Source organism: Numida meleagris, chromosome 8, assembly GCF_002078875.1.
Source record: "Numida meleagris isolate 19003 breed g44 Domestic line chromosome 8, NumMel1.0, whole genome shotgun sequence".
Lineage (NCBI taxonomy): Eukaryota > Metazoa > Chordata > Aves > Galliformes > Numididae > Numida > Numida meleagris.
Window position 1 is genome coordinate 8,869,387 of NC_034416.1, and position 17,934 is coordinate 8,887,320.

The window sequence follows — 17,934 nt, forward strand, 5'->3', positions numbered from 1 at the left end:
GTTCTATTTTTAAGTCTGCTGGTTCTGTATTTAACTCCACAGACTCTGAAAAATATACTCTAACTCACCCGGATTTTAAAAAAGTTTTGCAATCTTCAGGGGACAAGCATTCATTTTGCCACCTCCTTCCTTCACCCCAGATATAATCATATCATTTATCATATTTTACCACAACATTTCTATGACTAGTGGATGGTTTGCCACTGGAAACAGCCAGAAAACCTTAAATTATTAAGTTATTGTGTTAACAACTAAAAAGTTTGAAAGGGAATTATGATGTTGCAGTAATTTTAACCTCTCAGGAGTCTTGTTTGTCATCTGCTTACATCTAATGAAATTAAACTAGTTACCTAACACGATATCACAAAGATGCTTTACCCAGAGCAGGACTTTTAGTCTTCATCTGGAGTGCAACAGTCCCTGTCTTAATTGTCACGGAATTCTAGTACCCCAGTTTTCTATGATGCCCTTCATGCTCTCTCCTCCCTGTAGTTGTAACTATAAAAAAATATTTTACAACAGACTTTAAGTTTGCAACCCTACAGGATATAGGGAAATATTTTATAGGTGCTACTACAGCAGCTGATCTCTTTACTAAGTTAACCATGAATTATGAGCAATATGGAAGACCATTTAAATAAGGTAGCTGATGAAGAGTACTGAAATCGCATCCTCACTGTTAAAAGGAGAGAGATCTCCCACATAGCTTACTGAGTCTAGGCAATGACAGGAGCTCTTTATTGAGTAACTGAGTACAGAAAGTCATAACAGGTTTTCCTGTTTAAGCTGAGTGATATAAAGTTCTTAATCCTCCATAGAGTATACCTGGAATCTAAAGTGTAAAGAACCTACAGAAATGAAAATATAGCGTCTGGAAATATTCATCAGATTTTCTTGAATCAGACTGAGAGATAACAGCATACAGCTATAGCAAAATATATGTTTGAAGAGCTTTGGTAAAATCCTGCATAATAAATGTCAGATTTCGGCTGCTGTTAATGCACTATTAAATATGAATGAACTGATCTGATCATCCCTGAAAAAAACTGTGGACAGCCTAGTAAAATACATTGTGCGGCCAACCAAGTAAAAGAAAGTTGACAGCAGCTCTACCCATGCTACTTCTTCCAAAATAAATTTTATTCGTAGTAAAAGACGTGTAGTTTTTCTTCCTATATCCTTCTGCCACATAGCATTACTAATTTTAGCCACTAAAAATAGGAAAGTAATTTAGTCAGTTTAATTGTTTCCCATTCTAATTCTCAACAGGCAGAGGTCTTTCTTTTCTAAGGCTACTCCAAAATTAAAGTGTTTCCAGATCAGGATCTATTCAATTTCTCTGCAAATAGGATTTATCTCACACTTCCTGACAAGGCCAACATACTTTTCACTGTACGCACCACGCTGGCCATCTTCTTTTCATCTCCTATACTACAAATATTCACCATCATTACAGAGCCGGTCCAGCTCTGTAATTTGCCTTCCAAAATAATGCACAAAGAGCACCTATATAATGGGTGATCATCTTGGACCAGTGTTCAAAATTCCTTTTGACCAGACAGATTAAATTCGTGTAACTATAAACAACTGTTTGCATTTTGTGAACCTGCATATACTAGACTGAAAAAGAAACAAGAGTTAAGTATGCTTCTGTTAATAAAACGTTCTTCTAGAAGTCTTATTTTCAACGCCACTAATTTTCATAAATGTTGAATAATGAAATCTAATTAACAAAGGGTAGTCTCTCATAGGGAAATTTTACAATGGCTCTATGATAGTGGGAAATGGGAAAGATGAGTAAAATCTGTAACTACTCATTGATTATGCAAATTTTTACTGAGTAATAGCTCACTGCAGTTTAGCAAAGAAGAAAATAGCTGTATAGATAGAGCAAACAGTTGATATAAATACACGAAGGATATTTCTCTTGAATATATTGCATCACTAGCAATTTAAATCTTATCTCTGACTGCCTAATTTTTCTCAGTACTTTATTTTTAAAAAAACTTTGCTCCTGACCAATTCATTAATGACACACATATTATTGCCATTTTAGTAGGAATTATTCTGTATTTATATACATACATGTGGATGACATTTTATTTGACTCTTTTTGTCCCCAGAAAGCTATCACTGGAGTTCAATCTCATTGCTAACTTGAAATGTCAAACTTATAAAATGATTTCTGATTGCATATATGTAAAACCAACAAAACTCACACTGACATTTTTATAAACGTGTACACTGCTACAATTAATTTCCAGGTGTTATTCAATTGCACACACAGATATTTACAGTGACATATATGACAGACTTCTATCTGCAATTTCATCAATGTTATATGCCTTTTTTTTGTGAGCAGTTGCTTCTTAAATTATGTTCCTGTTATGCAGATAACAAATTGCCTTATCCTAGATCTCAAATTAAACTTTACTTCATCGTACTAAAATGTCACGTTCATGACTAGTAGACACGTGGGAGGCTCACAAAGGACAAGTCTCGCCATGCTGCCACGTACTATAAAGCACAAATTCTGTGAAATTCAGGTCACTGGCACCTATCAGCCTTCTTTCAAGTCAGCTTTGCATTCATGTAGCTCCAAGAATTTTCAGTGGATCTACCTCAGATTTACATAAGTAGAAATGGAAGAAGAATAAGGTCTGTACTTTCAATAACTCAACAACTATTTACCTGAAATGTCTATAAATAATTGAAAAATAAGTGAAGAAATAATATAAAATCTCAGGAAAAAAAATCTGCAGAGATAGTATAAAGATGCTTAAAAGTCACTGTTTACTTGTTTACATGCAGAGGAGACTGGAATACTTGGTAGTGAGACTAGAATAGCTTGATAATGAAAGTTACTAATTGCAATGATCAAATGAAATATATTCCATCTAGATGCATCATATATTAAGACACAAAATAAAAGGTTTTCCTTTACCTTTATAATAAATACTGTTCTTCCTCTCCTCTATACTCAGATACTTAATGCTCTTCAAAATTATTTCTTCAGCTGCTTCCTGAACTCACATATTCATTATCCTAAGCATTTCTTTACAGTATGCTTGTTCAAAAGTGAAACTGTAGCCGTGCTGCCAGAGGCTTTATTTATCTCTCTAGCTCAGTGAGCTGATGCTTAAGCCACTGAAGACGTAACGTTTGCAAAATTATTATGCTCTGCAAAAAATGAAAGCTGCCTTTGAGGTTTTTCTTCCACTCCTGGTTGAGGGGTGAGATAATAGAAACAGGAAATAATCTTGTGAAAGATACACACACGTGCAACTCAAAGAACTCAATTTTTAAGCTGAAAAAATTGTGACAGATGAAAAAATAACTAAGGATAGAAAGGAAAATATCCACTTAGAAATTTTAATTATGTTCTACATTAGAGATATTATGCCAGTGTATAAGAGGTAACAGACGGCAGCAAAATTTTTAAACGTTTTTGGAAAAAAAACATCTAAAAGAGAAGATACCCCAGATCATAGATGAGATTTTAAAAGTGCTCTAGGAAAACATCTAAAAGAAGACTGCCTTTTGGCTAACAATTTCTCATGTAATAAAGAAAAAAATAATCCACAAAGGCCAAAGCACAGCAACAGAAAAACTGTATTTTGTATTGACTAAAGTCTCCTTCTCCTCATCAACCCATCCTTTTAAAAGAAATTAAAGGGAGGCTGAACCTGAACATCAGAAGATGTAAACAACAAAGAAACAAAAAAAAACAAAAATAAAAGCTCTAGCTATTTTCTTCAAAAACTCAGAATAAATACAGCATTCTAAAGAAATTGAGGTGGTTTTATAGAATGAATTGTTTACTAGCAATGCTGTTTACTAGCAATCTAAATTTTACACAAGATGTACAGCAACTAAAGAGACGCTCATTTGAAGCATATGCTAAAGTTTAGGGAATGGAATTTTATTTCATTACAGAAAAATTACAAGATAGAATTTTAGGCCAGTAGTATTGAAGTTGGTGTAAAAGATCACAGACATGAAAAATGTACTGCAGTTCCTTTGGAAAACCAATGAACAGAGCTCTAATACAGTTGGAAATCCAATCATATGAAATTATGCTGCTAGATATGGAATGTATTTTTGAATTATAAGTTTCTAATGTCAAGAAGCACAAATATTATTTTTCTGAGGAATTAAAAAAATTTGACATGCAGACAAATATTCAGCAGTGATTTTCCTGCACATGATTTTATGGGAAAGGTAAAGGAAGCGGAAGAAGGAGTGGCCCAGGTTGGAAAGATGTAGTGCAGCTTCAAGAAGTTACACAGGCCAGGGAAAGAGATTCAGTTCTTTTCCCCTCCTTTTTGTCAAGGTACAGGCTGCCAGGATCCTGCCCTATAGAGGACTAATCTTTTTTTCTATCATGCCAACAGTGCTGTCTCTTGACTCCCAAAACTTCTTGCTCAACTCTCTCACCTGGAAAGGGAAAGGATGGGGGCCAAGGCTCCCACTGTGTGGAGAGGAAGACTCAGAGGAGTGTAGTCACTGAGTGTTAATAAAAAAGGAAAATTCTTCCTAATAATTTATTTCCCCCAGTGACACCAGGCACTTTAAGGTGAGAGGAGGGAACCAGAGCAAGCAGCTCATATTTGTCTGAAGGGCAAGGCAGCAAAGAGTAGATATATAGAAAGTCTACCCCTATATAAACCAAAGGTAAAAATGTTGGAAATGCTGAGCTACAGAACGCCATCAAGGCTTGACTCTGTGAAAAGCAGCAGACATGCAGTGCACAACAGGAGAAGGAATGGAAGGAGATACTGTAAATTGCCTTTTCTATTTTGAGTTGTGTTTATAGATTATGAAGAGAGGTAGTTTACAGAATTATGTCTGAAGAGATCTGCAAATAAATATGTTTTATTGGATATGAGTATTTTAAGGTGGGTCCTAACAGCACCAGCTAGATACTTGTCAGTTCAAGCTTCCATGTATACAGCTAAGATATAGAGATACAAATGCATAGTAATCTTATCATGCAATCACTAAAAATGGACAGAATCAGTTTGAAGCTACAGAACCTAGAAAAACTCGTATTAGCTTCTCTGATTTAGGTTCCTCGTAATCATCCTCATAGTGATTTCTCAGCGTACCAAGAAAGTAGGGAAAGAACGTTATCCATCTTTCAGATGCTTAAAAAGAAAAGATAGAAGTTATCTGTGAAGAAACTTATTGTTTGACAGTTAACAGGCTTTTTTTCTTCTTGCAACAACAGAAAGCAAGAATAAAAATATAAGCACTTTTCCTACAAAATTAGCAGTCTTCTTCAGTCGTATGGAGCTGAATTCATAGAATTCCCCCAGATTACCTTATTATCTTTATCATAGTAGTACTCAGACTCTTTATCATTCAGAATAACATCTGGAACATCTGGCACATCCCAGCATGCATACATTACAGAAAAAGAGGATCTGCATTGTTTCTGCACACATTTTAGTTCTCAGCATGTACCACTACATTTTATGTCTTTTGTGGAGCAGCATTCTGCAGTTCCAAGAACAGTCAGATAGCATTCGCATTATTCAATGCTGAAAAAAGGCATAAACTACCAACTTAGTGTCATCAGCAGCAAGAAATTAAATAGCAAGTTCAGCAATCACTGTGAAACAATGACTAATCCTACACTACTATAATGCTTCAAATTATCTTTAAAATGGTTCTACTGCTGTAATATTCCCAATGACTACTCCACTGCAGCCATTATTTGGTTTACTAGGTAGGGAAAGCTGTATTGAAAGAATGTCTTAAAATTTGTTAAAAATTAAGTGTCTTTTACACTGAATTTTAATTCACAAAAAAATTAAATGATTTAATAGTTTGTAATCCAATTTCTTAATATATAGTACAAAATAAAATACCCAGCTACTTTGTAGACAATAGTCCAGAACATCTATCATCAAATAATACAGATGAGCACTCGTTACCTTTCATGAGAATTTAGTGAAGTACCCAAAGGATTTAATTTCAGAGGTTCAGAAAGAACTGCAAATCTGAGGCATTAAAACCATGAAGTCGGACAACATGTCGATTTTCAGATTGAGTCTGGACTAAGAACTCCATTATTTCTTTTAGACAAGAGCTGGTTCCCATAGTGCAGAATGGAACTGAGCAGCAGAAAATGTACAGTTTGCTAGAGATTTTAAAAATGCTGAGCAGCAAAATTTAAAGACAGAAAGTGTCCTCTATTCAAGACTTTTGCCTTTGGTTTTATGGTGAAAAAAATATGGAATGAAAAATTTTTCCTGTATATATCTTCTAGTGTGCCGGAGTCCTACATGCTAAATTAATTTTCTTCAGAATGAAAGCTGTTAATACAAAATAAATAAATAAATAAATAAAATTTCACTTCTATTCTTAGAAGTGCAGAGTGTATTATGATGGAACATTTCAGCAATATTATTATGTATATAATTTTGTTACATTTACATATGCCTTAGTACTTATGTTTAAACTGGTAAAAATGTCCCTACAGAAGAGGACTAGTAAACTCATGAAGTTATGGTGTAAAAAGTAATCTGTCATTAATTATAACAGCATTATTAATTGTAATTCACCCTACCTCAGATTCTGTGATGTGTATCACAGAACTGTCTATGAACTAAGTTAGCAATCAATATATAGTGAAATGGGCAGTGTTTCATATGAGTAATGTTTTACTGCATCATGGCTCTGTGGAACATTTTATATGCTGGGAAAACTGCCAGTATTACACTACCTATATATCCATTTTACATAGTAATTCTGCATCCTCACTTCAACTTATGAAATCAGGCTAATTTTCTAATGTTAGGTTCCAAATCCACATTACTTCCAAAACATTAATCTAATTCTGCAACTATGCAATTACTGATTTTGTAAAACTTCTTGCATCTCTGTCGGGGGATCTCAACTCTTCTTTCTTTTAAATGTGCGTGCATTTGTGTAAGTAGGCTTAAAGAATCAACAGTGGCTAAATGAATTGTACCTCAAGTGTCTCCTTTCATCCTCATGTATTTGTTTGCTCTTAAGACACAATCATCTTTACTAAGGGAAGGTGATGGAGATCTTATCTTTCAGTATTACCTCCATTTTCCAAAGCATTTGTCTGTAGTTTTGACTTTCATAAGAAAACAAAGACAAACCGATTCTGTCTTCTGCCTCCCAGCATCCAAGAAGCAGAAGAACACAGACAAGAAATTAAATGGAAAGCTAAGATGACCTCAAAGAAACAATTACTAAAAAAAAAGAAAAAGGATTTAGCAACATTTGTTTAATGATAATTTGGTTAGGTAAGGCTTTGAAATATCTCCTTTTAAGTCTTACTGATTGTAGAGTAAATTCTCAATTGAATAAAATCTCATCACCTAAATAAATAAATATACGTAAATACTGATAAATACATATATGTATATACATAAAGGAAATGAGATGATCTACTTAAACCCTATATTTCTTTCTAGAATCAGATTTTTTTTCTCTTTCTGTCAAAATGCCATTAAATGTTCTTTGATACTTAAAATCTTCACTCCGAGTAACTATTTTCCACAATTTTTTGCTTCACTTTTCAGAATTCTTTCAGTACTCCAAGTGGAAAGACGTTGTTCATAAAAACGATCCTATACTGGCAAGAACCCAGAAAACCCATGTCAGCAACTCTTGTATATCTGTCAACTCAGTTCCTCTTGTATATTTATAAGGCAGTTGACTGAGTGCTTGAGATATTTTGATTTCTTTGACTCTCTCCTGAAGAACTGCAAAGTTCTTCAACAACTCAAATGTTGCTTGAAACACTTCAACTGATAGAAGAATTTATACCACTGTGTCTGCAAAAGACTGTCTTCCAGGTGTCCTCCTCCGCAGTTACCACACATTATAATAGACTTTATGTGACTGGTACTGAACTGTCTTTTTAGGTAGACCAACCACTGCATGTAATGTTACCTGCTCCCATGATAATGCCTTCTTTTTTCTTCAGTTCCCATCATTATATTCAGAACCTTTATAATTGACATATTATGTTCCTAGATTATCTTTTCATACTTCTGTTATCCTGCAATATCATATTAATAATTTAGTATCTTTTTTTGAAATTGATACATTTCTTTTAATACAGAATGAAAGCCACAGCATAAGAATTCTGCTCCTAGTCACCCTGATCTACAAACAGAAAAAATGGTTATAACTGCATATTATATTATTGCAGATTTTTAAAATGAAATAATACTTCTGTGATATACTTTTTTTTTTCTTTGCAGAGTGATTTGCAAATTGCTGTACAGAACACAACATTCATATGATTGTATTAGAAAAAGCATGAATACGTGGTATATTAGCCTTTAACAGAAATGCACTGAGGTTGCTTTGGTGATGATAAACGATGTGACAACAGGCCTGCCTCTGGGAACTTAACCTGCAACTATCATTATTTAAAACTCAGCCAGCACTTTACCTCATATAACCCATTTCCCCTACTTCAGAAGTCAGGTGAGTCAAGAGACAATCCAAAAACTCATGAAAACCTGTTGAAACAGTGGAAGTTCTACAGAGAAACATTTGCAGAGCTATGATATGCTTTTTTGTTTTGTTTTGCTTTGTTTTATTTTTGCAGATTTGCACAATGATTTTCTCATAACAAATGAGGTGATAGTTTTTTCTCTGGATTTGAAATCCTTTTTCTTTGACTGTGATCTCAATGATATGTGTAAGAGTTTATGGATGTAAGAAACAACTGTCACTAAACAGTCATATGTATTGGTTTATAAACTACTTGACTTTCTCTGAAGTTGGGGAAATTCCATGTTTTTCAAAAATGCTAAGTTCCATTGGCATAGGAAAAGGAAACTTACATTTTCCTCAAGACAGAAGAAAAATATCTGATGTTCAGACTATCAAAAGCTGGCAGCTTGCAGGAAACAGAGATGAATGGCAGGCCATGTTTGAATGTATCCCCTTGGGCAAACCTTACTTGGCTCTCAGGCTTGATGAAAACACAATAATTTCCCAAGATTTTGCTTAGGGAGAGAAACACCAGCAGAGTTCCCAAATGCAAAAGAGGATCAAGAAACTTGCTACAAGACCTGCTTTTTCTTCTACTTCTGATCGGAAGTTCATCATGATTAGAAAATAAATACACCCTGAGAAACTTCCACATTGATTGTGGGGAGGAAATCTGCTCTTTTTTACTAAAACTGCCTTGAATACATTAAGGTTTGAGCCCCAAAATCTTTGAAGACATCACTCTGTGTCACAAGAATGGAGTAGTCTGCTCCTAAATGGTAGGACCATGAATAAAGAACGCAAGATATACATACAAAGTACAAACAATGAAAACTGATCTCTGAAAGGCTATTTCTTATTTCTGATCATCTAAAATAACACTGAAATTCTGTACTAGCTGACAGCTGTGGGAACTTTTTCACTGTAGTTATGAGAATTGGCTGTTCATCTGGGAGGTACAATTATTCCAGATTTATTGCTTCCAGGCTAGTGACAATCCACAGTTTTCACTCCAAAATATTTTCTGTATTATTAGAATGAACAAATTCACATTACTAGACTGTGGCCGTGGTACACAATATAAATAAACAATAACTCCATTAAGCTTAAGTCTGTTTTTAGGAGACATACTAAATCAGATATATGGTAAGTTTAAGTAATCTATAATTACCATCATAGCATGAGATCCTTATGAATCATTGAAAAAAAAAAAAAAAAAAGGTCAAATGCACTACTTTACTTAAAGCATCTCATACCCAGTGGTGCTTGCCATACATTTTTCCATCTGTCTGGACTGCTCTTAAGTGAAAGCTATCTTGATATGGGCATTAGGAAAATCCTTGGACCATAAAATACAATATTAAAATGTCAAGTAAAAGAATATGCCTTTATACCTTATCAGTCCTTAAAGGAAAATGTTTTAATGTTTTTCCATGTAATAACATAATAAATAAAAATTAAATAGCATGTTTTTTAATGTACTTACATGGTAAAGAGGAACTGTATTGTTTTCTGCTAGTGAGAAATTCAAGATATCTTGCTGTCCAGGTTCAAGCCTAACGTTAACAGTAGATGTCAACGTAGGTGGACTAATAGGGTAGTTTGGACTGCTTGCGTTTTTGCCTTTTTTTCTTGACCTACGACCTGTGTCTCTTTTGCTGTCTTTCTGTGTCAAAGGCTCTTCTTGGATAACCAGTATCTTATCATCGCTCAGATACCGCAGAAGTGAATTCTCAGAGTCAGTGGTTGGATGGAAAAAAAGAGAAAAGAAACACAAGTGAGACAAAACAGAAAATCTGGATTTAATTCCTACAATCACAAATGTTAAGGCGAGTTACCAGCTAAATACAAAACCTTGTTTTCTTTTATGACAAGTTTATTTTAATCTTATGTAAGTTTACAGTAAATATTGTGCTATGATATTTCAAATCTATAGCTTGCTTCAACTGAATGTTATATGAAGTGTGTTTAAGCGCAAGGGAAATACAACATAGCTGATTTTTCAGTTTTTACATTTATTCAAAATACTGGCTGCCATGGAAAACAATCTTTATTAAATGTGCAGTGTTCCACTAAACTACAAAACAATACAATAACATGAAATGCAAATGTTAACACTTCACATTTTTTTCCCCACAAAAAAAGACAGTTAGAGATGAGACGTGGAAAGGAACCTTTTAAAAGTCTATTTTTCATTTGTTAACACATCCTGGAATCTAGTAATTCAACCCTAAATCTGCAAAACAGACTGGTTTGGGCATTATTCCTCAGACTGTAAATCACTCTCTCATCTCAGTGACAGAATCGCCAAAGAACACTATGTGTTTGGATTATGGAAATATTTACAGGGGAGCTATATACATATAAATTTGGTTAAAGAAAAAACACCTAAATTTAGAAAGAACATGTGAACTGGTTCTTGAAGACAGAATGAACGCCTAACTTAACGTTATCATTAAAATCTACAACAGTAGCACTTTATAAACACACAAAATGAGTTACAGTGTGGGTAATGTCCCATTAAGGGTTAATTACACAAATAACAAGTGGAGTTGAGCTATAGTAGAGTGACGCAGGCCATCCTCAACTGTGTTAACAAATGACAGTACTTTTCATGCTTTGCAGTCTTTAAAACACGCAGCGTGAATGTTGGGAATGTTTTCCAGGGTACGTCATTTGCATGTCACATATCTTTCTAATTAGTTTATACGCATACACACTTCTAATCTTTATGCACCTAATTTCTGAGTCAACACTATTTTTATAGAATTTTACATGCCATTTTGAATGAAAGTTTTCATTTAAAAACAGATTTTGGTTACAACAATTTGAACTGAATGGCACCTATGGTTATTGAGCCAAGGTTTAAGTATCTTCTCGACTGGACAATCTCCACAAACCTTTTGCGATGTCTCACTGCATTCATTACAGTGTTCTCAAATACATTCCAGTCATTCAGCCACAAAGCAGAACATAGCACCAGTCTCCTGGTAACATTAGATAGACTGTACTTCAGATAATTTAACATTTACTGAAAGGGCCTATGTTTTCCATCTCCTACAGGTTTCTTGCTCCTACAGGTAATACTGTGTTTTCTTTAGCATAGTTTGAATTTAAATGAACTTTTTCAGTGGACTGCTCATCATCTATGTTCAGCTGTCAGCCACAAGAGCGACATCTTTACAGGTGACTTTTTTAATCTAAGCAAACTTTACAGAAGAACCTTCACTGAAAATAGTTTTGAATCAGCAAAACATATATCTAACTTAGTTTTTGAAGTTTCAAGTGAGGATTTCACAATATAATTCAAAGTCTTCAAATAAAATCTGCTTTTTAACTCATATTATTATTTGAACCATTCTAAAAGATGACAGTTAACTTATAAGAAAAACAAGTATCATTAAATAGAAAACGTTAATATTTCAAGGTCTTTCTGAAATCAATTTTATGGACCTAAAATTTAGGACTGAAAACACAGGAATATTTACATTCTATGTAAAAAAGTTTGATAGAATACATTTGCAGTTGTACTTCTTAAAATTATTTCAATAGGAAATGTACATTTTTTTGTTCTATTTCAGAATGAAAAGAATAATCAAAAGAACAGAAATTAAACCAACAGCAAAGTCATATTCTCACATCTTAATTCTTATCACTTATTTTACAGAACTGTAAGGATCAACAACTGACTGGTATTAGCACATATCTAAATCTTTGAGTCTTTTTTTTTCTCTTGGTGTTTATCTGTTGTTATACTAAAAGTAAAACCCTTACACTGATACAAACTGTACGAGTACAGTATTTTCTCTGTGGCAATCAAGAAAACTAGATTTAGTTTCTGTGATGATATCTTCATGGTTCTTAAGTAGGGAAAAAAAAAAAGAAAAAAAAAAGGAAACCTTTGGGAACAGCAGAGAAAAAAAGAAAAACTCACCACGGCTCCCTCTCTTGTACATGTTTTGTTCTTTTGATTCCCCTATCCAGCTATAGTCAGTAGGCATCGAAACAGGTCTTAAATCACCTAGAAACAAATCAAAGTGAATCAATATAATTTTTGAAGATCAGAAATAGCAGGCTGTAGAATGAGTAATGCCTGCACATTAGAGGCATGACATAACTCTTCAGAGCAATCCTCTTTATGAGCATCTATACATTAACTAAGCTGGAGCATTCAGAAACAGTTAAACAATGCAAATGCAAGATTCTCCTCAGGTACCACTGATTTTGGTGAAATTACTTGTAAACTTAAAGTAGTTTTAAGTTATTTTCCAGAAAATCTTGGTCACTCATTAAATAGATGTTTTGGAATAAAGAAATAGTTTTTAAAGTGGCTAATTTAGTATATAGAATCACAGAATTGCCAAGGTTGGAAAAGACCTCTAAGTTCATCCAGTCCAACTGTCCACTTACCACTAATATTTCCCCACTAAACCACGTCCCTCAGTACAACATCTAATTGTTTCTTGAACAAATCCAGGAATGGTGACTCCACCACTCCCTGGGCAGCCCGTCCCAGTGGCTCACCACTCTCTAGGAGAAGTATTTTCTAATATCCAACCTGACCCTTCCCTGGCACAACTTGAGGCCATCCCCTCTCATCCTATCGCTAGTTACATGGGAGAACAGGCCGACTCCCACCTCACCACAACCTCTCTTCAGGGAGTTGTAGAGAGCCTTAGTAAAGCTAGAAAGATTATTACTACAGCTACAACGTGGCATATCGATCAGTTAAATAGTAAAACCTATCTGACCTGGAAAACCACATGATAAGTGGTGAGATCTCATAGTTTAACAGAAGATTAATTTCAAATGCCTTAAAAACAGAAGATGGCCTGTAGTTCGCTAATAACAACAACAACAAAGATTCAGACATTAGGATTTTAATTAAAGTGATTTCATGGCTATGTGATTGTGAGATATTCATGTACATTATTCATTCTCCACTATGGTATCAGTAGAACATCAATAGCAGACCATTAAACTTGGAATACTACAAAAACTGTCTACAAAGCATAAGCACTTTGGCTTTGTCTGAGTGTATTAGCATCACAAAACAAAGACACACACCCTTTAAATTATTAGTTAAGTTTTGTATGACCCACAAAACAATCTGCCAGCTGACAAATACAACAGGTTTCTTAAAAAAAAGAAGACAAAACAAAACAACAAACACAAAAAAGTCAACAAGACAAGAATATGAATATGAATGCACATAACAAACTGAAATTAACAGAAAAACTTGGCAGCTTTTCTGTTCAAGAGAAGAAAAGTCTGAAACCCTGATGAGATTTGTAACACATAAATCCCAGATGTCACAGCATGATCAACATTAAAGGTAGAAACTTAGGATGGGAAACACACACAAATGAAGAAAAAACTGATTTTGCATGCTATTTTAAATGCAAGTTCTTTCCCAAATAAATGTAACCTATGAACTTGTTTTAAAATTGCAACTTGGATACTAATAAGACAACTGGAAAATTACTGTGTATAACAAAAGAAATTAAAATAAACAATATTGATTTACGACACCTTGGTCTCTAACACAAACAGAAGAGATTTGATATGCATTGCTACAGGATCTCTAAATACAGGAACTCAAAGTATGTTAGAGTCAAGACCAATAGTAGATAATAAGCCTTGGAAAATACAAAATGCACTGTAATCATGATAAATACAAACTTAATTTTCACAAATGTTTTGCAAAAAGGAGCTTGTTTGCCTCCACGCATTTTGCATATATTATCAGTACTGAGGGTCTCATTTTCCAGAGTATTCTTCCATCTACCACCAGCTGCAACAGAAACTGATTTCTAATAATCACTTTATTTCTGGCAAATCCCTGGCAGGAATTTTTGAGATGCAGTTTGTGTGAGTTCTAGCAATAATGAAAGCATCTGTTCAACCATGAAAGACTTCAAAAGTCTCATTTTTCCTGTTTAGCCCATGGCTATTTGGTTCCAGCATCAGATGCATGTTTCATAGACCCACCAGAAATCTTGTCTTTCCACAGAGACATACAGTCACTCTGGTGAATCAAATGTACATCTTTAAGTCAAAAAGTAAAAATGTACACTATAATAGAACAACATTTGGAATTGCTGTTAGTTATGAGATTAATTTGTAGTTTTAAAAAAAACTTTGGTTTACCAATTGTTTAAAAAAAAAAATCCTTAGATTTACAAAACAAATTCTTCCTAGATTTTAGAACAATGTCATAAAGTGAGAGAAAATCAGACAGAACTCTCCATTGTAAAACCAGGAAATTTGCGTACTATTATGATTAGGCACAGAGCCCAGTATTTTAAACTTGAAGTCATTACATAGTATGATCCTATGAAAGCATGCCAAATTCATCCATCTGCCTCCAGTTTTAATCACAGTTAATATTTCTCTTTCATACTAATTTTATTATAAAATGATGCTGCCTATCAGGGAGATAAATATAAAGTTACTGTATTTAAGATGGAGTACTACGCTTTGGTGTTAACCTGGTTAAGTCCCCTCAAGCAGTGAGTAGATGGCTGTAGAAGTTACTAAAAATATTCTATGTGGAACAAAAATCTGTTAAAATTTTATCAAAGATGAAGAAAATATGTCTGGGTTTTTTTAACAAAATGGGGAAAAGGAAAAAAAAGTAGCATCAGAGTTGGTGAATGAAGTACTTATTGATGGCATCATAAATATATGTCAGAAGATGGAACCTAGCCTTAGGGAATGTTATGTCCAAAAGCAGTCAACAGTGCTTTCTCTGAGACACAAAAATAATGTCATTTGCATCACCAAATTCACATATAATCACAGTTTTGAAAATAAATATTTTATCTTAAAATTCTGTGATCTGTAGAACTCTGAACAACAATAACTTACTCCCCTATTAGAATACTCAAATATGCACTCTGATATTTCAGTTGCATAATTCTAGAATTCACCAAACACCAGAAAGGTCATATTTAATAAATAAACTACAAAAATCCTCATTTTCAACAATACATTTTACACAGATATACACATATGCAAGCACGTATATGTATAAGTGTAATTATATGGGCATATGTACATAAAAAAATTCTAGGAAACGAGTTGATTGTTATTTTAATAGTATCAGCTATTTAAACAGTCATTATTTGAAGATATTGAATTATATTTATAGCATTAAAATTCATCATAGGACACTATTCAAACAATTATGTCTGTTTAAGACAGAGCTGAATGTTGTCAGACTTTACATCTTATAGATATTTTGTATGACAGATAAGTCTTTTCAGGCCCTCCATTAAATTGTAACAGTCCAGAATGTTGCAACCAGTATTCATACTACAATTTGTAAATCCAGTTAATTTAAAGATGTTAAAGAAATTAAGCCTACCGTGAGTGGGTGTTTTTTCTCTTCTCCGCACGCCTGTAGCTCTGCTTCTCTCATAATCAGAGCTCACAGGATGGCCTTCACCTTCAATTAACGTGTAGTATTTACCACTTTCATGCTCAAGAAAATAACTTGGAGATTCAGAGCCTTTCATTCCAGTCTTTCCAAACTTGCTGATGTCATCACAAGACATCATGCCAATTTCATCCCTAAAAATAATAAACCAGAATATTATGGGGAAATAAAACATTTTATGAAAAAGCCAAAGCATACCAACAGTGTATCCTAAGCTCTATAAATGAAAAATGGACTGTAATTGAATTGCTGTATGTGAGAACTTTCATAAAAGTGATTCAATTTCAACAAATGTAAATTAATAAAATCATTAGATTCCATTTTAACTGCAAGACAAACATAGCTAACCAACAGTTTTCCTGCATTTGAAAGGGAGCATAAGTAATTGTAATATGAGATGACAAGGATTTCCCTAGCAGAAATGCATGCTTTAGAATAAGCTGCAAGTCATATAAGAGTAAATAAGACTAAACAATGAAAGACTTCTTTAAATGTTATTCTGGTTTAGGAAAACCAGTTTTTGCTCAACCTGGATTAAGCTAAATCAAAGTCAAAAGTGTCTCAAAAAAATCATATGCTGCTTAAAGTATTTCCAGCTCATAATTTCACTAAATATTTAGATGAGGGTTTTTTCCCACTTTTATTAATCTAGTTAAATTAAAGTGTAAAACTTTGTTTTTCAAGACCTCACGTTCATTAGGAGTTAAATACCTGGGACCATAAAGTCCTGACATAGGAGAAAGAATGTAAACATCCTGGAGTGCTGAGTTTTCCATTTTGGAGGACATGCCCATTGTACTCGTTGGCGTTGTGGAACTGCTCGTTGGGCTTGCTGGAATTACAGGCTGCAAAAAAAAAAAAAAAAAAAGAAAAGAAAAAAACCCAGAAACATATGAATAATAAATCAATGCTTTCTGTGATTCAAGCAACATTAAGTCAACATGCATGATTATACGAATCACACCCACTTTTTGAATTAGCCATTTTTAGATTACTGACGATTCTCCCAAAAAAATGTCCATGGAAATGCTGTTTCAGCAAGGAGATCAATGCTAGATACAAAAGCAGCTAATAAAAGACCATTAAAGAAATCAGTTTAAAAGGTATCTCATGGAATAATCTGGGATTCAGGATCAAACTATGATTTTTAACCAAAACAAAAAATCAAGTGGGGAGAAAATGTCCCTATGTAAGACTAGTTACAGAAATCTGGAAAATTTGCAGTGAATGAAAGCGCTCAGAATAATAACGTTGGCTTGTATACATTTATCGTTAACAATTGTTTATTATTTTTCACTGAAATCATAGATGTGATGCATGTATCACAAAGATACAAAAATAGGTTCTATCGTGACTACCAATGAAATATAAATTAATCTAAGCAGTAAATGTGCACATGATACATATTTAAAGTACTACTAAAATTTGAGGATTTTTTAGGATGTTTAAAAATTTTTAGTTTTTAACTGAATAATTTTTCACCCAGATGTCATCGGGATGTCCAAGTCAATGGATATAAGGACTGCTAAACAAATATTCAATGCAAAGATATATACACAGAATCTTTTTTCAGTCAATGTACGGTCTGTATTTTTTATTCAATAAATAGAAATTGTCTTATGTAGTATAATTGACCTGGAAGTCTTGGATGGGGAGCGAAACAAACCCCCCACGATTCAGGAGGAAATGGTCAGAGACCGACTACTCCACCTGGACTGCCACAAGTCCATGGGGCCGGATGAGATCCACCCGAAAGTACTGAGGGAGCTGGCAGAAGAGATAGCCAAGCCGCTTTCCATCATCTATCGGTGTTCCTGGTCAACTGGAGAGGTCCCAGAAGACTGGAAACTTGCCAGCGTGACTCCCATCTACAAGAAGGGTTGTAAGGAGGATCCGGGGAACTACAGGCCTGTCAGCCTGACCTCGGTGCCGGGGAAGGTTATGGAGCAGATTGTCCTGAGGGAGATCACATGGCATTTGCAGGACAACCGGGGGATCAGGCC

The 17,934-nt window shown here is 34.2% G+C and overlaps 1 protein-coding gene across 1 annotated transcript in view; it reads right to left on the reverse strand.

Annotated features, from left to right (window-relative positions):
• LOC110403333 (connector enhancer of kinase suppressor of ras 2-like) overlaps positions 1 to 17,934 on the reverse strand; it is a 169,898-nt gene that overhangs the window by 38,314 nt on the left and 113,650 nt on the right. The window contains 4 exon segments of the mRNA XM_021406448.1: positions 5,032 to 5,147; positions 12,425 to 12,511; positions 15,860 to 16,065; positions 16,643 to 16,776. Of these exon segments, the coding sequence (XP_021262123.1) occupies positions 5,032 to 5,147; positions 12,425 to 12,511; positions 15,860 to 16,065; positions 16,643 to 16,776 (543 nt within the window).